General features: G+C 43.9%; 1 protein-coding gene across 3 annotated transcripts in view; it reads right to left on the reverse strand.

Annotated features, from left to right (window-relative positions):
• LOC106575282 (rho GTPase-activating protein 6) overlaps window positions 1-26,065 on the reverse strand; it is a 79,806-nt gene that overhangs the window by 23,026 nt on the left and 30,715 nt on the right. For 2 of the 3 annotated variants that reach the window (XM_014151712.3, XM_014151711.3), the window contains exon 2: window positions 5,369-5,528. In XM_014151712.3, coding sequence (XP_014007187.3) covers window positions 5,369-5,528 — 160 coding nt within the window. Of the gene's footprint in view, window positions 1-5,368; window positions 5,529-24,150; window positions 24,541-26,065 lie in introns of those variants that run through there. The other variant, XM_014151713.3, reaches the window with a different exon arrangement.

The raw sequence follows: 26,065 nt of genomic DNA on the forward strand, positions 1-26,065 counted from the left end.
ATAGCGGAGAAGGTACGGTGGGATTTTAAATGGTCGGTAATCTGATTGTTAACTTGGCTTTTGAAGACCTTAGAAAGGCAGGGAAGAATAGATATAGATCTGTAGCAGTTTGGGTCTAGAGTGTCTCCCCCTTTGAAGAGGGGGATGACCGCGGCAGCTTTCCAATCTATGGGAATCTCAGACGATACGAAAGAGAGGTTGAACAGGCTAGTAATAGGGGTTGCAACAATTTCGACAGATCATTTTAGAAAGAGAGGGTCCAGATTGTCTAGCCCGGCTGATTTGTAGGGGTCCAGATTTTGCAGCTCTTTCAGAACATCAGCTATCTGGATTTGGGTGAAGGAGAAGTGGGGGAGGCTTGGGCGAGTTGCTGTGGGGGGTGCAGTGCTGTTGATCGGGGTAGGGGTAGCCAGGTGGAAAGCATGGCCAGCCGTAGAAAAATGCTGATTGAAATTCTCAATTATAGTGGATTTATCGGTGGTGACAGTGTTTCCTAGCCTCAGTGCAGTGGGCAGCTGGGAGGAGGTGCTCTTATTCTCCATGGACTTTACAGTGTCCCAGAACTTTTTTGAGTTTGTGCAACAGGATGCAAATTTCTGCTTGAAAATGCTAGCCTTAGCTTTCCTAACTGCCTGTGTATATTTGTTCCTAACTTCCCTGAAAAGTTGCATATCACGGGGGCTGTTCGATGCTAATACAGAACGCCACATGATGTTTTTGTGCTGGTCAAGCACAGTCAGGTCTGGAGAGAACCAAGGGCTATATCTGTTCCTGGTTCTACATTTTTTGAATGGGGCATGCTTATTTAAGATGGTGAGGAAGGCACTTTTAAAGAATAACCAGGCATCCTCTACTGATGGGATGAGGTCAATATCCTTCCAGGATACCCGGGCCAGGTCGATTAGAAAGGTCTGCTCGCTGAAGTGTTTTAGGGAGCATTTGACAGTGATGAGGGGTGGTCGTTTGACCGCAGCACATTATGGATGCAGGCAATGAGGCAGTGATCGCTGAGATCTTAGTTGAAAACAGCAGAGGTGTATTTGGAGGGCAAGTTGGTTAGGATGATATCTATGAGGGTGCCCGTGTTTACGCATTTGGGGTTGTACCTGGTGGGTTCATTGATCATTTGTGTGAGATTGAGGGCATCAAGCTTAGATTGTAGGATGGCCGGGGTGTTAAGCATGTCACAGTTTAGGTCACCTAGCAGCACGAGATCTGAAGATAGATGGGGGGCAATCAATTCACATATGGTGTCCAGGGCACAGCTGGGGGCAGAAGGTGGTATGTAGCAAGCGGCAATGGTGAGAGACTTGTTTCTGGAAAGGTGGATTTTTAAAAGTAGAAGCTCGAATTGTTTGGGTACAGACCTGGATAGTAAGACAGAACTCTGCAGGCTATCTCTGCAGTAGATTGCAACACCGCCCACTTTGGCAGTTCTATCTTGTCGGAAAATGTTATAGGGATGGAAATTTTAGGGTTTTTGGTGGTCTTCCTAAGCCAGGATTCAGACACGGCTAGGACATCCGGGTTGGCAGAGTGTGCTAAAGCGGTGAATAAAACAAACTTAAGGAGGAGGCTTCTAATGTTAACTTGTTATGGATAGGGGGCAGTATTTTCACGGCCGGATAAAAAACGTACCCGATTTAATCTGGTTATTACTCCTGCCCAGAAACGAGAATATGCATATAATTAGGAGCTTTGGATAGAAAACACTCCAAAGTTTCTAAAACTGTTTGAATGGTGTCTGTGAGTATAACAGAACTCAAATGGCAGGCCAAAACCTGAGAAGATTCTGTACAGGAAGTACCCTGTCTGACCATTTCTTGGCCTTCTTTGTCATCTCTATCCAAAACAAAGGATCTCTGCTATAACGTGACTTTAGGCTCTCAGAAGGCGCCAGAACGTTGAATGATGACTCTCCAGTCTCTGGCTGAAAAACAGTAGCGCATTTGGATAGTGGTCGATCTGAGAACAATGAGACGGGTGCGCGCGTGCACGTGAAGAGTCCATTTTAGATTATCAGTCTTTGAACGAAAACAACGACTCCCGGTCGGAATATTATCGCTATTTTACGAGAAAAATCGCATAAAAATAGATTTTAAACAGCGTTTGACATGCTTCGAAGTACGGTAATGGAATATTTTGAATTTTTTTGTCACGATATGCGTCCACGCGTCACCCTTCGTTACCCTTCGGATAGTGTCTTGAACGTACGAACAAAACGCCGCTATTTGGATATAACTATGGATTATTTGGAACTAAACCAACATTTGTTGTTGAAGCAGAAGTCCTGGGAGTGCATTCTGACGAAGAACAGCAAAGGTAATCCAATTTTTCTTATAGTAAATCTGAGTTTGGTGAGTACCAAACTTGGTGGGTGTCAAAATAGCTAGCCCGTGATGGCGAGCTATCTACTCAGAATATTGCAAAATGTGCTTTCACCGAAAAGCTATTTTAAAATCGGACACCGCGATTGCATAAAGGAGTTCTGTATCTATAATTCTTAAAATAATTGTTATGTTTTTTGTGAACGTTTATCGTGAGTAATTTAGTAAATTCACCGGAACTGTTCGGTGGGAATGCTAGTTCTGAACGTCACATGCTAATGTAAAAAGCTGGTTTTTGATATAAATATGAACTTGATTGAACAAAACATGCATGTATTGTATAACATAATGTCCTAGGAGTGTCATCTGATGAAGATCATCAAAGGTTAGTGCTGCATTTAGCTGTGGTTTTGTTGTTTGTGACATTATATGCTAGCTTGAAAAATGGGTGTCTGATTATTTCTGGCTGGGTACTCTCCTGACATAATCTAATGTTTTGCTTTCGTTGTAAAGCCTTTTTGAAATTGGACAGTGTGGTTAGATAAAGTTTTCGGATTTTCGAGGAGTTTGTATTTCGCGCCACGCCCAATCATTGGATATTGGAGTGGTGTTCCGCTAGCGGAACGTCTAGATGTAAGATTAACATGCATGAAACCAAGGCTTTTACGGTTACAGAAGTCAACAAATGAGAGTACCTGGGGAGTAGGAGTGGAGCTAGGCACTGCAGGGCCTGGATTAACCTCTACATAACCAGAGGGACAGAGGAGGAGTAGGATAAGGGTACGGCTAAAGGCTATCAGGACTGGTCGTCTAGTGCGTTCAGAGAAGAGAGTAAAAGGAGCAGGTTTCTGGGCGCGATAGAATAGATTCAAGGCATAATGTACAGACAAAGGTAAGGTAGGATGTGAGTACATTGGAGGTAAACCTAGGCATTGAGTAATGATGAGAGAGATATTGTCTCTAGAGACGTTGAAACCAGGTGATATCACCGCATATGTGGGAGGTGGAACTAAATGGTAGGTTAAGGCATATTGAGCAGGGCTAGAGGCTCTACAGTGAAATAAGACAATAATCACTAACCAGGACAGTAATGGACAAGGCATATTGATATTAGGGAGAGGCATGCGTATCCAGGTGATTAATCGGGGTCTAGTGAGTGGTTTTTCTGGCTGGAGACACGGCGATTCAGACAGCTAGCAGGCCGGGGCTAGCAAGCTAGCAGAAGGGCCTTATAGGGATGTCTCGATGGAGGAAAGTCTATTTTAGCCTCCGCGTGCGGTGATGTCGATAGACCAGTCGTGATGGATTAGTAGGGTTCCGAGTAGCAGAGGGGTCCATGTCCAATTGTCAAAATAGGTATAGTACTCGGATACTATACTCGGATAGCAACTAGTTAGCTGCGATGATCCAGGTGAAAATGTCCAGAGCTTGCGGTAGGAATCTGGGGATATGGAGAGAAAATAGGTCCGGTATGCTCTGGTTTGAGTCGCGTTGTACAAACTGGCGAGAGCTTTCCGAGCTAATGGTTACCTGATGACCGCTAGCAGTGTTTAGCTGACTACTAGCTAGTAGCTAGTGAGCTGGCTAGCTTCTGTTGGAGGATTCCGGATTCGAGGTGAATAAAAATACTTTCGAAAAAAAACAGATCCACGCCGCCACATTGGGTGAGGCGGGTTGCAGGAGATTGTTTTAAAGTTGAGGTTTAGAAAAAAATATTAAAAAGATATGCGAAGAAAAAGATCTAAAAAGACATATACATGGGACACGACAAGACGAAGGACAAAAGACGTCTGACTGCTACGCCATCTTGGATTAAGTTGAGCACAATAGGTTCATAGAGACGCTGACACCAATAACAAGCTTCAAGTGAGCGCAATTATGGGCAGTCAGATCAGTCCTGAGCAGTGTCCGCTATGTTGCCCCTGGCTCTGCCCCTCGCTGCCACCCAGCCTCCCCTCACTGCCTCCCAGACTCCTTGGCATATATATATATATATATATATATATATATATATATATATAGAGAACAGGTTGCTAAGAAACTATGCTTCGACATATCTACAGATCATTATGGAATATCTGAAGACAGAGTATGAGAGAACTAGAGTGAAGAATAGAGAGGGAGCGGGAGAAAGACAGTGGGGGGGTATGAGAGAGAGATGTATGAGAGAAAGGGAGCGGGAGACAGTATGTGTGTGACAGAAAATAGAGAGAAAGAAAGAAAGAAAGAGAGAGAGAGAGAGAGAGAGAGAGAGGGGAAATAGTTTGGATTCTTGTCAGTTGACTCGGCAAGTTGGACAGCAATCCCAGGAACCTCCAGTCCTCTCTCTCTTCCCCACTCCAATGACTTGTAAAACGATCCAACGAGCCATTTGCTTTTCTTTTCTCTATTTTTTCAAGGATCTCCGGGCCTCAGCAAAACACCGGCTAACCCAACCGCAGGCGCAAGATAAACAAAACCCACCATCGAGGTGCTGAAATATCTCAGTAACACATGCCTGAGGGGTTCTGGAATTCATAAGGAACACAGACGAATACATTAAATCATCCGGGGGAGAGGTAGAACCTTTGACTGGAATGCACACCCTGGCTAATATACAGCTCTCCACAGAGCATGACTTAGAGCAGAGCAGCAGGCTATGGCCCTATGGTCCTGAGTGGAAAGGGCTACATCTTCATGTGTAAGTGTCTTACTGACACCACATAAGACAGGAAGTTCACTCCTGAGTCTTCTAGATGTACTGTATAGGAAATCATGTGTACTGAGATTTACATCTCAAAAAACAAGTGCTTACAGCTTCCTCAAACACACTCTGTGGAGGGGAAGTTCACGACTGTCTGCTAGACAGTTTGCGGTTGGTCTCGGAGAGGTCCAAGGCGGATGTTGATGGCATATGTTTGTGAAAATGCTTGTAGCATTGGCACAGGGACAGACTGACTAGCCATATGAACAGACAGACGGACAGGCGGATGGACGGACTAGAAAGGAAGACAGACAGACGGACATTTACACACACGCACAAAAATACCTCTATACTTTACCTTTGGGGATGGTGATCTGACAGCCCAGGTCATAGTCTTGATGGAGCCTGTTGAAGGCCACCTCCTGTAGCCAGGTCCGCTCCAGCTCCGACAGGCTCTGGATGGCCGTCGGCATCAGCCGTACACTCCGCCCTGACAGGCTGTTCCAGGTGAAGTCACCCTGGGGAGAGATTTTTATTCTGTCACTTCGCAGAGGAACATTTGTTAGGTACCAGGGCTAGTGGCTAGCACCACTGTTACCCTATCTCAAAGCAGCTGTTCTTATTTAAAGTAGCTAGCTTGAGAGTTGGTTATAGCCCCTAAGACTACCTGCAACCATTACCACTCTCATCACTGATACTGTCACCATAACCTGACCGAGTTGTCAGATTTTCTTTTCGAAGAATGGGTCTGCAATCACTACAATTGACCGTGATGCCCATAATGGTCGAAGGCTGGTTGTTAACCCAAAGCATTTTATGCCTGAGCAATAGGTCCTAAAGGCACACAGCCCAGGTCAGTAAAGCTGATGGATGTTCAGGCTCAGCATTTGTTTTGTTTTTGTTTTTCTACCTTTATTTAACAGGGAAGACATATTGAGACCTAGGTTTCAATATGTATATACAACATAAATATACACATTATACCAAAACTATATGTGTAACCTTTATTTAACTAGGCAAGCTAGTTTAACTATCAGCAACCATCACTCCTGTGTTCCAATGGCATGTTGTGTTAGCTAATCCAAGTTTATCATTTTAAAAGGCTAATTGATCATTAGAAATAGTACCCACAAATAGTACCCACAAAACACCAGTCTCAACGTCAACATTGAAGAGGTGACTGCTGGATGCTGGCCTTCTAGGCAGAGTTGCAAAGAAAAAGCCATATCTCAGACTGGCCAATAAAAATAAAAGATTAAGATGGTCAAAAGAACACAGACACTGGACAGAGGAACTCTGCCTAGTCGCCTCTTCACTGTTGATGTTGAGACTGGTGTTTTGCAGGTACGATTTAATGAAGCTGCCAGTTGAGGACTTGTGAGGCATCTGTTTCTCAAACTAGACACTCTAATGTACTTGTCCTGGCTCAGTTGTGCACCGGGGCCTCCCACTCCTCTTTTGATTCTGGTTAGAGATCAGTTTGCACTGTTCTGTGAAGGGAGCAGTACACAGCGTTGTACGAAATCTTCAGTTTCTTGGCATTTTCTCGCATTGAATAGCCTTAATTTCTCAGATCAAGAATAGACTGATGAGTTTCAGAAGAAAGTTCTTTGTTTCTGGCCATTTTGAGCCTGTAATCGAACCCACAAATGCTGATGCTCCAGATACTCAACTAGTCTAAAGAAGAACAGTTTTATTGCTTCTTTAATCAGAACAACAGTTTTCAGCTGTGCTAACATAATTGCAAAAGGGTTTTCTAATGATCAATTAGCCTTTTAAAATGATAAACTTGGATTAGCTAACACAACGTGCCATTGGAACACATGAGTGATGGGTTGCTGATAATGGGCCTCTGTACGCCTATGTAGATATTCCAGAAAATATCTTTCCAGCTACAATAGTCATTTACAACATTAACAATGTCTACACTGTATTTCTGATACATTTTATGTTATTTTAATGGACAAAAAAATTGGTTTTCTTTCAAAAACACGGACATTTCTAAGTGACACCAAACCTTTGAACGGTAGTGTGCAGAGCGGAACAGACAGTATTGTATATGGCAGGTTAGGGAAAGGGGAGGAATGAGAGTGGATGGCTTGACTAGCAGTCAACTCAAAAAAGAGCTTAATGATGAACTCATAAATCACCTCAATCCCTGGATCTATGGTTCTGAATTCCCCTCTGTCATCCCTACGAGCTGGTGAAGAGAGAGGACAGAGCTAGAGTACTGATGTATTAGCCAGAGATCAGAGCAGGTCAGCATTTTTCGTCATGAATCTTGTTCTGGAGGCAGGTCTGCACAGTGGTCACTAGCTGGCACAGCCACAAAGTCTTAAATCTGACACACACATATGCACACATGGAGTCCTCCTTGAACCTGGCTTAGTACGTCATAGAACTTCATTTAGCTTATAGCTTGTTCTTACGTAAGCCTAGTTTTGTGCAACGACCTTGGATTCACTCCTACTTAAAGATACAACAATACCCACCTCGTGCTCCCAAAACGCCCCAGCCAGCAGAGAGGAACAACACCATCATCCACCAGAACAGTGAAAAACAGGAGGTGGAAACAGAAGATCTACACAGTTGTACTAATAGGACAAAGGCTTCTCACTCGCCCTGATACTTCCTAGCTAACGAGCATGCAGAGGAACAGCCAGATGCACTCGCTCCAATAGTTAGTTATTAGCGTCTAGCCCTGTGTGGATGAAACCACAGCACTGTTTTTGTGAGTTCCCCATCCCACTGGTGATGGCAGGGAGCTTGTTCCGTTCCAGTCCTCTCCACTGGTTGAACACACAGGACACAGCCGTAAGGGGTGAAGGGAAGGAGGACCCTGCGGTTGAAGGGGGGGGGGGGGACAACAGCTGGAAAAGCAGGGTCTGCTTGTCTCCTGAGCTGTTAGGTTTGGCAGGGGGGCTGAATAAAATGGCTAAGCTCCAATTCCCCCGAGTCCATCGATGGAACATGTATGGAATGGTTATGGAACGCTGGTACCTAAGAAATGCTGCTCCCTGCCCACCACTTCGGAGTTCTCTTCAGACTCTAACTCTAGTCTCTATGAGCACATTTACCATACAGTAAACAGGAAAGCCAGTTGACTTTGACAGTGCTTAGTGTACACAACTCATTTCTTACAAAACAATTCAACATGCTTGTAAGAGCCATGACCCACTGGGTGAATTAAAGGGGTCAAATGTATCTACTATGGCTGCTCCCTTAACAACCTCAGGAATAAAAATGATATTGTCCAATGTTATCCTCTCCGCTGTACCTACTGTAAACCTTTGCCAGAGAACCAATCAATATTGGTCAGTTTGCGTTTCGTAATCACTGTTTTCACACTTGGCTAAGGATTAGAGTTGACTAGGGATGACTAGAAACAACATCTTCCAAACCTGTTAGCCATCTCTACTCCTGCTCCAAACCCCCAGCTCTGGGGCCCACACGGTCTTCCACACATGGCCTTCTCGTTATATAAAGACAGGACCCGACGAGGCTGCCTCCCTCCATCCCCTTAGCGTGTTTTATACATCTCTTTTTCCACTACTCACACATAATATCCACTCTGTGCCTGAAAACATGTTTACCCTTGACACAGGTAGACCTCATGGCCAGAGATACTGCTAATAGGACTAGTACAAATTGTCACTCAGAATGAGTTGTCCTCAACACGTCAATTCCATTTGATTTCCCAGTGAAATCAGGAAATTCATTCAACTTCCTTGCCAATTGCATTGAGCTGAAATAATAAGCTTACTCTTTGCAAGTTGATTCTTACCTTGCCTTTCAGTAGCGCATTGTCATAGGTGTCAATCACGTTTGAGCTTGATTTAATAGCGGGATGAGAATAGAATTGTTTGTCCTTAAACAGATGTTTGTTTATCCTATGACCCCATTCCGTTCACATTATAAAATGGTTGTGTACTGCAATCGAGTTATTCCATTTGCTTTGAACATCTCTATTCAACCAATCATCAGATGATGTGCATGAAAACACTTCCTGTTATCTAACTATAATCTTATTCAGGTTGCCATGCTGCTGTGACTAATCATATCACTTAACAATTTGGCTTATGTAATTCAATTTCTTTGAAAAGTGTGAAAGTCTTGCAAGAAAGTTTAACTGTAGCATACCAATGACTGCCACGCAGGGCAGGCTATTACTGTACTGTGATATACAGGACAAGTCTACAATAATGCCTTAAGGCAGACTGACGGTTTGTTAAACAAAGTATACAATATATAGAGGGAGGAACAACATCATGTTAAACTAATAACGGCTATTCCAGACTCTCAAAACCGAACTGAAAAATCTATCGACTCATGACAACATTCAACTTATAGGTTCTGTTCTCTCCAAGATACCTCTGTAATGTATTGTGTGGGTTATTACTGTTTGTCAGGGCAGCCCTTTTTTAAATAGCTTTGGGATGACTCAGCTAATAAGGTGGGCGTCTGCGCCTTTTTAAAATCTGTTCAGTGAGCGAGGACCAATTGCACAAATTGAGGCAAAAGAATATGTTTGTTTCCATGGTAACATATACACAGAGCCTCAAGTGTTTCAGGATATGCAGGAAAACATCACCATGGCAACCATCGATCGAACGCTCAATCGCTAAACTTGCACAAGCTACTGACCTCACTGAATGGACATAAAGTAAAGGAAGTGCATCATCAGTTGAATCAATGAGCATGCTTTCATATTAGAAGACCTAATGGAATGTTCCATCCGCTCTCTCTCATTTCTCAGTCAAATGCAATGACCTAAAATCCTCTTCAACAACTCAGCAACCATCAGCAGTAGCAAACTGCACAGTAACTTCAACTACATCATACAATCAAACATTTCATGGTGATTTTCATAACACACTGTCTGCATGAAAACCAGTGAATGTAAAGTTGGGAAGGCACAATAGCCCTGGTTGGCACTCGGACAAAGACAACATGTTCCTCTCTCTCTCTTAGATTCATTCTATTAAGACCCTGGCGGGTACAAACCTACTGCTTTAACTGAGAACACATTCATCTGATCCAAAGGACCAGAAGAACCTGGGCCCAGAATTGAGGTGTAGGATGTCACTCTAGGTATCAACACATAGTCATAGCCTATAGGTGAGAGCATAGAAATAGAGGTACACTCAATATGGCCGCCGGAATGTTGACTTGAATGTCCGTTCTAGTCATTCTAATCCAATGGGTGAGAGAGCGTAGAAAAAGAATGTTGACTTGAATGGGAATCCTCTGATATGACTGTATTGACAACACATGTCCATGGCGTTGGTTGCAGGACAAAAGATCACGACATCACCCATTAAAACCCAGCAAACAAACAATGCAGCATGTTCTGAACCTAACCAATCAATTCACCAGTCAGATTAAACACCCGGCCACAGGAGGTTGTTGGCACCTTAATTGGGGAGGACGGGCTCCCCAATTAAACTTTAGAATGAGAATCCAAACCCTGCAAATGAACCAATTTGATCCATCTACAAGAACATTTTAAACAACATTACGGTACAGTAGGCTATCACTCGTTACACAGAGTAGTAAAGGCACTGTATACATCATTCAATAAGACAACCACTTCATATTGCCTAGTGAACTTGATCTCAACATTTCTTGCACCATTGACCAGCATGCTACAGACCTCATTTGAGGACTTGTTGTCATAACAACAACCATGTGAATGTGATCGTAAACAGATGAAATCAGTGACAGCTGATGACCCTGCCATCAACTCTCGCCCCTCTAATTTTCTAAATCCATTGTTGCTGCGCGTGTATTCTATGTGATATCACGAAAGAGAATCCAATTCATGTAAAATCAAACCTTGAAACACTCCAAAACTAGCATATCCACACCACAGAGGACAAGCCCTTGGGCCCTTGGGCTCCAATAATACAAAAATCATTTTCTCAATTGAGGAAAATGCACTCTGTCCGCACATGTAACTAACGGCAACATCTGTTCCGTTTTAAAACGACGGTCGGCTCTTCAACCCTCTCAGAGGAGGATACCACATCGCACATCTGGGGATGAAACATCCCAATCCCAAATAGGCCTCCCAATCCCAATTTCGCATAGGGATACCGCCTGATACCGTGGCCCAGGAAAATGATTTTTAGAAAAGAGGGAGATCTGTTAAGAGATTGCAGCAAAGGAATGTTCCTTTTAACATCATTGTTTTTACTCTTTATGTTTTCGTTTTACAGGTCCCGTTGACTCTGACAGGGTAATGGATTACTCGTGTAGCGTTGGAACCGCACCAAGGTGAACATCTGCTTGTAATTACAGCGCCGCTGGGCTAGCTAAACACTGGTTGGCCTGTCAGAGACAAAGGATTGATGGACCCCTCCACCTGCCGTGGTCCATCCGTCTTGCTGCCTGAGAGAAAATAGCCCGGGGAAACATCCTGATATGTCAACTAGCAAAAGTCAAGTTATCAGAAGACAACTGGGGGGCTAATGAGGAAGAACATATATCATAAACAGTCAGGGAGAGACTATATCCCCGCAAAATAACCATGGTGAAGCAGATGAGGTAACTACCATTGGTCTTATCAACAATGACAAAATATTTAGTGTTTCAGGGGATGGTGTGCTTCCAATGTACTATTCTAATTTGCAAATATGTGGGACTGTGACAACACACCAGCTCTAGCTCATGACAAACATGCTTGCTTGATAATCAAGTGGAGGGGGGTCATATGAGGTAGATTATTTTGAAGACATTTGGGTAGCACAAACTCAAAACTGTAACGACATAAGAATGTGTGCATTAGGGTAACTGAGTTCAACCCTTGAGGTTGAGGGTATAGATTACGTCATTGTTAGATAACCTATAGAACCAAAACAACTCTGGTATCAAGCAAATCTGACTGTTAAGGAGAGGTTGTAGACATTACCCCAGTCAGGCCAGTAAGACAACATGGGTTCAATTAATCAGAACCACATTGGCCCTTTTTTCTACTGACAAACTCAATCGCAGAATGGTTTATTACTGTAAAGTTTTATTAGTGTAAGTTAAGTACTGTAAAGTTTTCCTTCAGCATGCTATAACTTTATGTGTGTGCGAGTGGCCCGTCTCTGTGTGTGTCATATATTTTAGTCCTATAACCTCATGTAAAACTAAACAACACCTCCTCCCACTGCTCTATTCAGCCTATAGCATGACCCAAGATCACTCCCCTCTCTCTCCTTCCTTCTCTCTTCTTCCCCATCCCCAAGTCCATCCAGCCCAAACACTAAGGCTCTCTGGTGCAAGCGCTCCCTGCTCTCTCTTCCCCTACAGCCGAGATCACCACCTCCGAAGATCGTGTGTAATCTCCCATGCATGCCAGCAGGCAAATCCTCTAGCCTTTAAGCTCAACAGCGCAGTGAGCTAATGAACGCTCTTAATGACTCCAATATCATATGCAGAGCTTTCAATGATTAGTCAATCGCAGGGAAAATGTGTGGGAAAAATGTGCCGCCCCTTGCAATTTGACTTGAGTGCTGCTGCGTGATGACAGCTAGAGAGGAAGGCAGACCTTTCGTCGACTCTTGGTGAATTGGAGCTTTTAGAAGTAACAGTTGCGACCTCCGAATGGCCGCACAATAACAAAAGATGACGATGTCACAGCAAACACGTAAATGTGAGGCAGGAACGCAAAGAAGTGTGTGGCGTTGGATATCAGTTTCAAAACTTGAAAAGTGGTAGCCATAAACATCGAAAATACATAATCATTTTGACTGTATGTTCCCATGTCTCCTTCTTCACTGTCAATGGTCAATGAATGCATACATATGGCTACAACATAGCATAACTACTCTATGTTGCCCCATTTTCACCAATGCATATACTGTCAGGGACCTGTGTCTTTTAGGGGAATTGATACATACCGTTAAAGGAAAATACCACCCAAAAACAATCTTTTGGTATTTCTTTCATTAGTCCGCTAGAAGCTGGGTAGACAGTGATGGCTGAGTTCCTCACTGGAGATCCAAGTACTTAACTTGAATTTCCGTGCCAAGCTCCCATTGACATCAATGCATGATTTACACAAACGTCTGAGCTACACACGCACTTCTCCAGTTAGGATTTGGTGCTGAATCAGGAAACCTTTAAAACATAATTTGTTATGTTTTTTTTTTTTTTTATACTATTATAGCACACGTTAAGAATGTCTCCTTTTTCTCTTGTGGGCCTACCAATGCCTCAAAGTAAATATGATGTAGTCGAATACGTGGATATCAGACGCAAAAGCACTTGCGTCCAAATAATTCTTTAAGACTAATCACAGAACAATCAAAACGATAACGAGCATAATCGAAAAATCTCTCGTTCACACACAAACACATTCACACGGAGGGCCTCACACCTCTCTCTCTCTCTCTCTCTCTCTCTCTCTCTCTCTCTGCTGAACACATGCATATGGCAGCCTATTGTTTTTCAAAGTGGGCATGCATCTCTGACCTCTACCCTGGGAGCTGAACCCTGATTAGCCATTGATCATATAAGGTACAGACCTTTTTCAATGGCTCCACAGCTGCAGAAAGTATTACATCTCCCCTCAATTGCTGCTTCTAATCTACACAGCTAGAAGCTTCTGAGTTAAGGCATCATTATAGTAGGATTTACACATATTTATTGACTGGGGGGAGGGAAGCCTAAAGTGGTAATAGTCCCACTTTTAGACTGCTTACCTAGGTTCCCTGACACATAGGTTGAGTGATTTTGCTTCATACCCAAGCGCTTGTTACTCGAGGTATGCAGGCCACAATGGCACCGCTGTTCTGTGTTTACAGCAGAGGATGTACTCCATTAGTTTTCAACTGTCCTTTGATGTCAAAGCTACCAGGGGTGTCAAACATGTGACCCTTCGGCGAAACATGAGGTTTTGGTTAGGTTAAAAGGGAGTGGCTGATCTCGAATGAAATTACCTTTGTCCAACTTAGTTAATTATAGTGCTGTGAGTTATAGACTATGCCCAAATCAGAGGTGGCAATGACAGTATAGCTGAGGTGTGTTATGACTATGGCCTTCCAATGTCTGTCAATAACTCTAGGAACTCTAACTGCAAAAGTTAGTCAGCAGCTTAAGGTCTCTTTCCCTCTCTCAGCTTCTTTGACTGTCTAGGAGGCAGTCGAGCCAGCCTGAGGCAGCGTGTTCGCTAACTAGCCCACTGGGCATTGGTTTCCCATAGAACACTCTGCCATACCCACGGCATGAGAACATATCACTACATAACCCATTCCCCAAGAAATAATATGCCATCGGGACGTCTGGAAATAAATAGAGAATCAATCAGGAGCAATCAAGCTGAACAACCATATTGAGCCACATGATCCACTAGTTGGTTTCAGATTAACTTTGGTTTTAAGGTAGTTTTCTTTGAACCAAGAACTAGAGAAAAACAACAACACAATATTTCACAACGTTCCACCAGGTGACTGGAGGTTTTCTGTGGGTGCCAGAAAAGTGAAATGTTTTATTTCCCCCTCTCCTCTCCTCTCCATTCCCTTTCCTCTCTTCCTTCCTTCTCTCCTCTTCGTTCCCTTTCCTCTCTTCCTTCCCTGTCTCCGCTCTCTTTTCAGGAGACCAGTGTTTGTTCGCCGGATAACAAACACACCGGGGACCTCCAGACGCGCTACACTCGCTGTGACATTTCACACTTCCTGCGAACCACTCGCAACATCCCTCTAGCATGGAGGGACTAAATCTGTGGCCCTTGTGGCCTGTTAATGTGATGTCACGGCAGCTCTGGCTCTTACAAGAGCTTCTTTAGCAAAATGGCTTTAACAGTGCTTAAACAACACTCAAACTAGCCCACTGTGAACGAGCCCCAAGCCACACTGCATTCCATCCGCTACCTAGTCCTCACTTTGACAGGCGCTGTTTAAAAAAAACTGGGATTACAACACTGCTTGGTTCCACTGGGCTGGTTTAAAGCTTCGATGACAGGGAGAAAGCCGAGCACCAGGCAATGCCCCTTTACGAGACACATGGCACCGTTTACACTCTCTACGCGCTAAGAAGCCATCAGATGTTCATGAGAACGTGATTGATGGTTACAAAGTGTTATGGCTGTGCTGACTTAAGCAGGCTGAAAATGAAAGCGATTCATAACCAGCACGGTTACGCAGGGCCTGTAAAGGCGTTTCTCAGATGTCCTGATGGAGAGTTTAGCACAGTACATTTGTCCTGTCCTGTAATTCTCCTGTCAACTTTTGACAGGACATTATTCAGTCAACATACATCAGGGTTTCTTTAAACTATGGGTCAGGACACTATTTCTTCTTCATTTGGGTTGTTGGAGGAGGATTTGGGTCACGGGAGGACGGTCAACTACGTATTTGGGTCTCGAGATGAAAATGTTTAAGAACCCCTGAACTATAGAATGGAAGAAGTTGAAAACCACCACAGATACTTCACACTGGGCACTAAATCAATGCCGTGTCCTCGTCATTTCAATTCAATTACGTTGAACCAATGTGGAATAGACGTTGAATTGACGGCTGTGCTCAGCGGGTTGCTGTTGATGCATCACCACTTTGTCATGAACTGTGTCATGAATGCCTATGTATAGCTAATGCTTGTCTTTGAACCCTGCCAACTGTATACTCAGTAGGTGATATGACCAATGGGAATGGAATTCTTACAGAACTTTCTCTTGGACAAAGAGAACTCCATGGCTGAATCAGAATGCCGGTATGACTTGGATGATATCTGACCGTGGCACAAAAGGTCACCGTTACTTGATGGTTGAACAAGTTGAACACTTTCTTCCACTTCAGAGAAAAGCCTTTCAAAGTTTTTGTGTGTGTGTGTGTGTGTGTGTGTGTTTATATGTCTGTCTGTGTGTGTGCGTGCGCGTGTGTGTGCATGTGCATGTGTGTATGCATCTGTGTGCGTGTGCATCCATACACTCCTGTGTGTGGCATGTATGTTGAGTTGAATTGTGTCCTTATCTCTACCGCAACTGAGTTGTTTTGTGCACAATAACACTACCACAGTTTGATTTACCAGTTGGATTTGATTTAACAACGACTCACAATGTCACAAGCTGCCACAGCCAGCCATTGCTGCTCATTTGTCTTAGCTCAGGAAGTGTGAGACAAGTGTCACTTCCGGCAGGTGTGTGTGTGTGTGTGTGTGTGTGTGTGTGTGTGTGTGTGTGTGTGTGTGTGTGTGTGTGTGTGTGTGTGTGTGTGCGTGTGTGTGCATGCGAGCAAGAGAGTCCTTGGCTTTTAAAAAACTTCAAAACAGAAAAGCCGCCCGGCAACAGTGCCCAGCTTTCCAGAACCAGGGCACTGTATATCAGTTCGGTCGGTTAGGTCACAGGGTGGGAGGCTGGTGCTTTATTGATTTTCCTGGCAGATTATTGAGCCCAGTTGCCCGTCTCTACCTCCTCCCTCCAGCATTGCAACCTTCAGCTGACCTCTTCAGAGTTCAGCGTTGTGGACAGCGTTCACTTTTAGCCGAGTGTTACCATGGGCATTTCAACTGCGGGGTGTAGTCAGTGTTCTATCCAATCATTTTATTTCTTCATGATGATGAATGTCGTCCAACAGTTTGAATACTTGATGAGTATTAATGAGGCATTTTTAATTATCATACTGTACGGTATCACTCCACTGTAAACATAGTCTAACACTGGTAGGTTGTCATGTCTACACATGTACTGCTTTCCTTCCACACATGCACACACACACACAATAGTTCCCCAGATAGTGATGTACTGGTGTGTTTATAAGACAATGACTTTATTCTGTTCTCCTGCACTCACAACTTCCTCCTCAACATCCCTCACAGTGACAAATGACTCCCAAACTACCTATTAGAAAGACACTTCCACTAAAAGTGTCATTTCATAACTACACCAATCCTGGAGAGACCCGTTCTTCAGTGAGCCATCGACAGGCCATAATACGGCTTGAGCTCTGAAAATTAGAGAGCACTTCTGCTGCGTATAGAAATTACAATCCCTGTTGACAATTTTTGGGGTGAATGAATAAATCATCAATCCATTTGGGTAAACCCTTTCTAAAAATACAATTCAGTCAGATATTTTTGAGAGTCTTAATCACACCATGTATCTGTATACTTACTCACCTTCGTTTGGGACTTCTTTACCACCGTTAAAATAGATTCCTCTTTTGAAAGCAGGAGGTCTGGCCATTAATCCAGCTATCTGCTGGCTGTCACCAGAACCACCCAGCCTTTCATACTCTGTAGGATTTGGCAAGGGAAGAGATAAAGTGCTGGACCTTAACGGTCTTCACTGAATGTTTTCTTAGACAAGGACCCTCCAAGTTAAACTGGGCTCCATCCTCCTCAGGGTCTAGGAGAGAGGGGTGGGGAGCAGCCTTTGCGGCCTTTTCAAAGAAAAGTAAGGAAAACACTATCGTTTTGTTCTCTCTCTCTCTCGTTTGTTCTGACATCACAGGAACCCTGTGAAGAAAAGCGGGAAGCGCTTTGATATTTCTACGTCGAGTCTGGAGGGAGGCTCATTGGGAATACACAGCTAGCTCTAGACATGGGATATATACTAACGAGGAGGCCTTGGTTGATGTTGTGGCGTTACTGGCAAAAGGGAAAGAAAGGTCCATCATGGCATCATCTATAGAACAGTGCTTGGACTTAGCCACTGACGTCTCCTTCCTCTTGATCTCAAAACATGGAATAAGTGACACACAACTTAAACTTCCTAAAGGAACTTGCTCGCTCAGTCCATTGAGAGAGAGTCGCACAGTCTCACCACAGAAGGCTGTCAAACACAAGATAAATGTCCACATGCTGGAGATAAGAGATAAGAGAGACTGAAGGCAGAGGAGACAGCCCTCAAGCCCCACATAACTTCTGATTGATGGTTGTTTGGTCTCCCGTTCATTCCGTGGGTGTTTCCTCTGTGCCATGCACCTCTGACCCTTCCTGTTGGAACCCTCTGATGGAGAGAGGAGCTATCAGCTCACAGTCACAAGACACGACCAGCAAACATGCCAGGAGAGACAAGCACGTTCTGCTTTTTTTCAGCCACATACACTGTTTACCACAACCAGTTGAAAGTGAAGGGTGCAGTAATTCAGCTGTAATGATGAGGAATGTCATCCTGATGTAAGCGCTTTGATGTGGTAAATATAATATATTGAGTGGAATTTCAGTGTGGTTGAAAATTCACTAATCAGTGATGCTTAACCTCGTTCGGCCTCAGTGTACGATGATGAGGTCACACACTGGGCTGTGTGTGTGTGTGTGTGTGTGTGTGTGTGTGTGTGTGTGTGTGTGTGTGTGTGTGTGTGTGTGTGTGTGTGTGTGTGTGTGTGTGTGTGTGTGTGTGTGTGTGTGTGCGTGTGTGTGTGTGTGTTTGTGCGTGCGCATGTGTGTGTGTGTGCGCGCGCATGTGTGTGTGCGTGCGCCTGTGTGTGCTGGGTCCCTTCCCAGAAGCCTGGTGCTGTGACGTTACGTGTATGTGTGTGTGTGTGTGTGTGTGTGTGTGTGTGTGTGTGTGTGTGTGTGTGTGTGTGTGTGTGTGTGTGTGTGTGTGTGTGTGTGTGCGTTGTATGCGTAGACACATTGTCAGCCTGACATTCCTCACCTCAGCATGGAAACAAGCATATCTACTCTTAAAGGGAAAATCCACTCAAAAACTATATTTTGGTATTTTTTTCCTTAGTCCACTGTTGATACAGTCCCGAAATGTTTTTGCATGTCAGCTGTCACATTTTCAAGATACTGGACTTTCAAGAAGCAAAGTGTCACCGGCCACATCAGCATGAGCTAAGAGGTCACACACTAGGCTTGAATTAACTATGGCCACCCATACACAGATCTGTGAATGCCACAACACACACACACACATTCACTCACACCAGCACTCAAGCATAGACACACGTTTACACATAAAATCAGCACAAGCCCTCTTAGGCCTGTAATCTTCTGTGAATAAGCAGTCTGCAGAATTCTCCTTATATGGTAGAATATGTGCTCTTCATCATCTAGATTGGCAGTGCTTCTGTTCCAGGAATAGAAATTGAACGTAGAACCATTACACTCACTTTACAGTCTAAAATAAAGTGCTATGTTCGTTCGCTCTTTGCAACTATAACTCTTCTGAGCATTCAAGTGTCCATGTGAAATCAAGTGGGAATGTCCTTTCTATCCATTCAATTGTAAGTGTCTTGGGCGCTGCAGGAAATTGGCTCCATGTAAACAAAGAACATGAATTTGTCAAGGAGTTCCTGGTTTTTGATCAGGGAAAAATATATAAAAAGCTTTTTATATCTACATCATCAAGAGGAATTTACAGGGAAGCAGGGAATCTTGCAGACTTCATTTGGACACTATTTCCATCGGAAGCATATCCCACTATTTTTCCATACATCATCTAAGTTTTTCAGTGTAGCTGCATAAGCTTTTTCTTTGAATGTTCCTCTCCCCTGGCTGGTTGAGTTAGCCTAGCCACACTCCCCCGATCCTGAACATTTCCTTGACTGCAGTTCAGTGAGCTCCATGACTTTTGACCTTACACAGAGAGACATATCAAAAAAGTTAATCAGATGACAGAGATGTGCTGAACCCTGTCTCACCTTTTGACCCTGTGACCTCTGTAACACCACAGGATTTTCCAGTCCCAGGCTAAATGGGCACTGGAACAAAATAACTACATCCAATTGTAACGTCTAACATTTGACCCCCATTGGGCTGTTACGGCGGTTTCAATCCGACAATACTACTTAAATCATTAGATAAATAAAATAAATCGGTCTGACCTCTTAAAATGTTTTTTGAAAATGATATTAAACAGTACAGCTTATTCCTTGTATTTATATGTGAGGTTCTGGTCAGATTACAGAACCGTAAGTAGAGATCCAACACACTGAATCTGTTTCCTCAGAGTCCAATACAACGTGTGTCAGTTTGACCATGCTGGCTGAAATCACTGAAATTGCCGGTAACAGAAAAAAAGTAAAGCCTTGATAGAAATAGATATGTTAGAACTAGAACAGCTCTAACTCAATCAGAATCAATAGAAATGTACTCAAACACTGTTGGAACTGGGCAACATCCTGGATGCCATAGGATCCGACTGTGTTTAATCATGGAGTCAGGTGCCCTGAAACAGCCTTCTTTGTGCGGTCGATCACCTGAGTCCTATTTGCAGAGGGAGTGGTTGTGGTTGGGGCAAAGCAAACAGCCTTCAGGAAACAACAAGGACAAGGTGAGCGGGAAACAGGTAAGGGGGTCAGACCAGACCCTGTTACGAAACATCTACTTAGTACTAGAACAATGAGAGGAATTTGGAGCCTGTCTGTGCAGGTACTTGGCCCTCAGACTGACGAGGCTCTCTGAGTGTCTCCAGGATAGGGAAAAGGGTGGATGCAGGTTCCTTTTGGCCAGTGATGCCTCGGTTAGGGGGAGAGGCAGGAGGGTGAGAGAGAGGCCCAGCCACTGTGATACAGAAGTCTTTTGAAGGTCAGCTGACAACACCAGCACGTTTGTAATCAGTCATTCAATGAATCAACAATTAAACAATCCGATCTGTAGTCAATGTGTCTGACTTTCTGTCTGCTTCCTCTCTCTGAGTCAGTCACATGCACACAGTAGACAACAGGTCTGTTGCTACATCACATAATGTACCAAATCTGTACCCATTTCCTGCAGTCATATGCCCAAAGCGCCCTCTAGTGGCCTCATGGGTGGAATGTTATTAATCTTTTTCATAATTCCATAATTAATAACAATTTTTAAAAACGTGTATGTTTCTATGTCAAACGGTTTTGTTATATTTCAGTCTTCTGTGATGTGTAATATTGGGATGCAAACTCAAAATGTTATACATTTCAACTCTATATCTGACATGGTACAGGGGTCTTGTTTTTTTAAGCTCATAACCATGTGTGTGAGGTGTATACTTTCGTTATAAAGTAGATCTGTTGAAGAATACCAAGAAACACTCTGTGACCCTGATTTATCCCACTGCAGTAAAAGGTTAAAGGACAAAATGGAGAGCCAGGGGAGAGTTAAGATGCAGCTTTCGGACAACAGTGATACAAGCAGGAACCAGCCTCAGCAAAGTGAGTGGCAGTTGAGGTTGACGTCACTTCCCCTAACCATGCCACAAACACGTGCCATCCTGTGTAATGCCCTGACACTAAAACCAGCCACCAGATGACATCAACACATCACCATTTTAGTCAAGGAGGAAGCAGGCAGCAGATGTTCGGCCAAATGAGGAAGAGAGAATCCATCATGGATCCTCAAACCCCAAGAAGACAAAAGCATTGGGGGAAAGAATCCGAACACATTAGATAACAACCATGTAATAACACCCGTCTGGGAATTGTCCGGAACAAAAACCAACCCAGTGGCGTCTGATAATTTTTTACATTTATGTCATTTAGCAGACGCTCTTAGGGTAAAGAGTAATTAGGGTAAAGGGCCTTACTCAAGGACCTTTCGGTTACTGGCCCAACGCTCTAATCCGCTAGGCTACCTGCCGCCTCAGTGAGGAGTTGGGTCTTGGTTGAGTATTGGGTCACCAGCGCTAGTACACCTGGAGGAGCTAGCATCAAGCGAGCAGAGCCTATCAGACCCTAGCTGAACCTAGTAGAGCCAAGCAGAATCTAGCAGAACCTAGCAGAGCCTATCAGAGCCTAGCAGAACCTAGGAGAGCCAAGCAGAACCTAGCAGAACCTAGCAGAGCCTATCAGAGCCTAGCAGAACCTAGTAGAGCCAAGCAGAACCTAGCAGAACCTAGAAAAGCCTATCAGAGCCTAGCAGAACCTAGTAGAGCCAAGCAGAACCTAGCAGAACCTAGTAGAGCCAAGCAGAACCTAGCAGAGCCTATCAGAGCCTAGCAGAACCTAGTAGAGCCAAGCATAACCTAGCAGAACCTAGCAAAGCCAATCAGAGCCTAGCAGAACCTAGTAGAGCCAAGCAGAACCTAGCAGAACCTAGCAAAGCCAATCAGAACCTAGCAGAACCTAGTAGAGCCAAGCAGAACCTAGCAGAGCCTATCAGAGCCTAGCAGAACCTAGTAGAGCCAAGCAGAACCTAGCAGAACCTAGCAGAGCCTATCAGAGCCTAGCAGAACCTAGCAGAGCCTATCAGAGCCTAGCAGAACCTAGCAGAGCCTATCAGAACCTAGCAGAACCTAGCAGAGCCTATCAGAGCCTAGCAGAGCAGAGCCACATGGCCGCCTACAAGACAGATTCAAAGTATATGCTTTGGCAACCGGCATGGTGCTGCTCTCTCTCCTCTTCAAATCCTCAATGTCTCCAACCAGTATAACACTGGAATCTGGAACATTTATACACAGTGGACAAAATTACAGAATATGGAATTTGTTTATTGGAAGGCTGATGGGGAAAGCTTATGCGGACCTAATCCTCCTTTCACGTTTTGTGAGTCTGCTTAAATAGTTACAATGAAAACCAAGGTACTCTGCAATATGATATGTGCAATGTGTTGCTTACACTCCACATAACATTCATAACTCCAGAGACAGTGGAAGTTGAACGACCAGTTCATTGCGGGAGAGAGATGGGAACGTGTTGTTTATTTATCTAAGTAAACTGTGTGTGAGTGATACCACAACTTAGAGGCTACAAACTTGCATGGGCTTTTCATACACACTACATTTCATACCCCTCAAGAAAAAAAATGTCCGTTGGGAGACCACAGTGTTGGCCAGTGAAGCCAAAGAAATCTGTATTGTTTTTCAATCTTTGGTTGCACTTTTATGAGTCTTCACCTCAAAAACATAGCTCATAAAGTGAAGTCGACCCACCGAACAGCCTCAGTGGGCAGTAGATTACTCACACATGGAGAGAAATTACCCAACGTAATTTCCAAGGGGAAAGACAGCAACACGCAATGCTGATCTAACCACCCATGAGGATTTACAAGCAGAAGAGTTCTTTGGTTAAGACTCCACTACGTAAACAAAAGACACCACTCACAATTGCTAAAGAGGCTATAGTTGCATTAGTTCAGGTATTATCTGTGATCACCGACAGCAGAGATTTGATTTGTCCTTATCTACCACCTCTGTGGTGCCTGATGGAGTCAACCACTTGACCACATCAAAACACAATTGTGGCAACATGGGGTCATTGGGCCACAGAGCTCCAATAATGTATTATGTAACCCCCTATCTTTTAAATCCCAGAAATGTGTAAATAAACCTGTTTCTGAAGGGTTATCTAATTACGTGTTACTTTGGAATGAGCCCTAATGCATGCTGGGATTAATCAAACATGCAACACATTCTGACAGGTGTAAGGTGTGTGTGTGTGTGTGTGTGTGTGTGTGTGTGTGTGTGTGTGTGTGTGTGTGTGTGTGTGTGTGTGTGTGTGTGTGTGTGTGTGTGTGTGTGTGTGTTTCTCTCTATCCTCCACTCTGCCTCTCTGACCCTTGCATCATTAGACCACCATCCACCACTCTCTCTCTGTCTCTCTCTCTCTAATAAGAAGCGATATAGAATGTGAAGTTTGCACAAGACGGAAGACTGTGGGGCTGATGGTAGGAAACTACAACGTGTTCATTTCATGAAATACTGGAAACACTGAGGTTCCAAAAGCACAGGGCTACACAAAACCTGTTGCTTCCTATGCTCGGAGTTCTTTGTGAAGATTGAGTGCACTCACTGCACTGGAACCCTGAGCTGACAGTGAGAAAAAGAAGACTTATGGCTTTGCTTGTACTGTTCTTTCTTCATCTCTGTGGTAACATCCACTCAGCCAGCCACATAACTCTCCAGAGTCATGAGGCAGCCTACCACTGACCTTAGCTGCCTCTGGCTCTCTCCTCTCCTGTGTTGACATCAGGAAGGACACTGGATGGCCTATTGTGTGTGAAACTAACAGATTTTAGTTGCATGGTTCGATGGTAATTACATTTGAATAGCAGCGGAAATGAGGTGAGGCTAAAACACTACTGCCTGGAGAAAGAAGAAAAACAAGTGTGCATAGCACATAGCCTGGATTCATATCGATGCTGCACAATGTGTCAGTCATTCCTTTTCAGGAAACAATATCCTCCCATCTCTGTCCTCTAACATAAACAAATACAGGAGGAAGCCTATGTCTCAACTACCATAAGTTACTTCTTAACCACAGGCTGTATAGAGAGAAGCATACGCAGAATACTTACAAGGTAAGAGTTGTGCCTCTCCAAGAATACGGAGTCGCCCATGATTCAGGACAAGTGTCCACATATAAAGTAGCGTTTCCAAACGTGAACGAGGAAAGAAAATAAATGTTAATCGAATCCCTCCAAAAGTAACGGAACGAGCGTTATCCTTATATCCTCACCACTCGCTGTATCATCAATTTCGATTGAAGAAAAAAGCTACAACATAAAAACACTTGTAACAGGTTTACGCTGAATAGTCAAATCCCCGAATAGGACAACACTTGTAGGGTTGGAGGTTATGCATGCCACGGAGGAAAGCAGTGTCAGTGCGCAACAGCTCCCGCTCCATGCTGGCTACTCCGCTCTGTAGTGGACCTACTGCTGAAGTTAGCGATGCTGCGCCGCCGTTCTGAACAGAGGGGAAACTAGTAGGGGAGAGGGGCTAAAGGCGGGGCACCTCAAGGGAGCACACGGAAAGCGAGTGGAGAAAGTGAAAGAGATGAACGACCAATGCAACAACAACATAAAGATATTCAGTGCATTTTGTTACAATGCATTTCCTGCAATTCTACACATTTTGCCATGGGGTAGTGAGACACTTTTGCCACTTTAAAGCAAATTTCTTGGAGTTCTATATATTTTTACATTACTTATGCTATGTTCATGATATCTGTGTGAGAATGACTGGAGGTCATGTAACCTAATGTAGCGGGTGTAAAATAAACGCCTGAGTGGGTCCCCACATCCGGTTTTCAGGGGAAAACATATAGCTAGGTGTCCCTGAAAACCGATTGTATATTCAGTTGAGGATAGGGCCCTGAGCAGATGCTCTGCATGTCAGGTAAGGTAAACTGGTTATGATTAGCCCTACTATATACATGGTCTATATAGCTGGCTAGACTACTTTACCTAGCAATAAAAATATTTTTAAAGCTAGCTGACATGGGCTAATTGAGTGACTGACATAACAAGTGGAAAACTGCTGATGCACTACGAATTTTTGAAGTTGCACCTTGTTCATTCTACTTTTCTAACTCTCATCAGTACGTTGAGACCCCGACTGAGTTCCCCAGAAACATTTACAAAACGCACACATAGGCGAATGAAAAGGTGCCTTTTCCAGAGCACCCCGGTCCATTAAATCTTCCCCTCCATCAGTGGAACAAGCTCTCGTTTCTCAAGCTGTTATAAGCTGTTATAAGCTGTTTACTCAACCACCCACCCGTTGTACAATTATTGTAGGCTGGTTGGTTGTTGGTTGGTTGGCATGGTTGTCACAGTGGTGTGTAATTCGATTTTTTTTTTTAAACGTTCACCCCATTGCTTCTACAGAAACGTACAAAGATTCAACAGCATTTGGGGTATGGATGCAGGGAAATGACTGTAACCCAATGAATGTGTTGTGACCTCATCACAACACAAAACCCCTTCTGTACATTGTTTGCGGTGGGGGGGGGGGGGGGGGGCTATAGATGAGACCCTCAGACTTCAAAGTTATGCACAATGGCTATGTGTCACACTACTGTTAAAAGGATATTAAAGACAACTAGTGGCTAAAAATAACAATAAATGAAAAAGCCCATTAGGGCTTTAGTGGGGCATTGCTGAGTATGTGCAACGCTTTGTGTGAGACCAGAGTTGAGCAATCCTGGCCAAGGTTTGCCTGCAATTTCTACAAACACAAACATGAAATAAAGCGGTTTCGTCAGGTCACAGTGTTCAGGGACTAATACTGGCCTCCTGTGAGGGGTTTACAATACATTTTCCAGACTCATATTCACTTGAGTTAATGCAAACCATTTCCCTTGCTCTCTATTGGCAAGTTGGCCAGGGGTTTATTGGGAAACTTTCTTCACTGTCCGTCTCTCATGTACAGAGCTCTTATAGGGGACATTAATACTGTACCAGCCCGGGGGCATGGTTAAACCTCAGG

This window comes from Salmo salar, chromosome 17 (assembly GCF_965601325.2).
Source record: "Salmo salar chromosome 17, fSalSal1, whole genome shotgun sequence".
Lineage (NCBI taxonomy): Eukaryota > Metazoa > Chordata > Actinopteri > Salmoniformes > Salmonidae > Salmo > Salmo salar.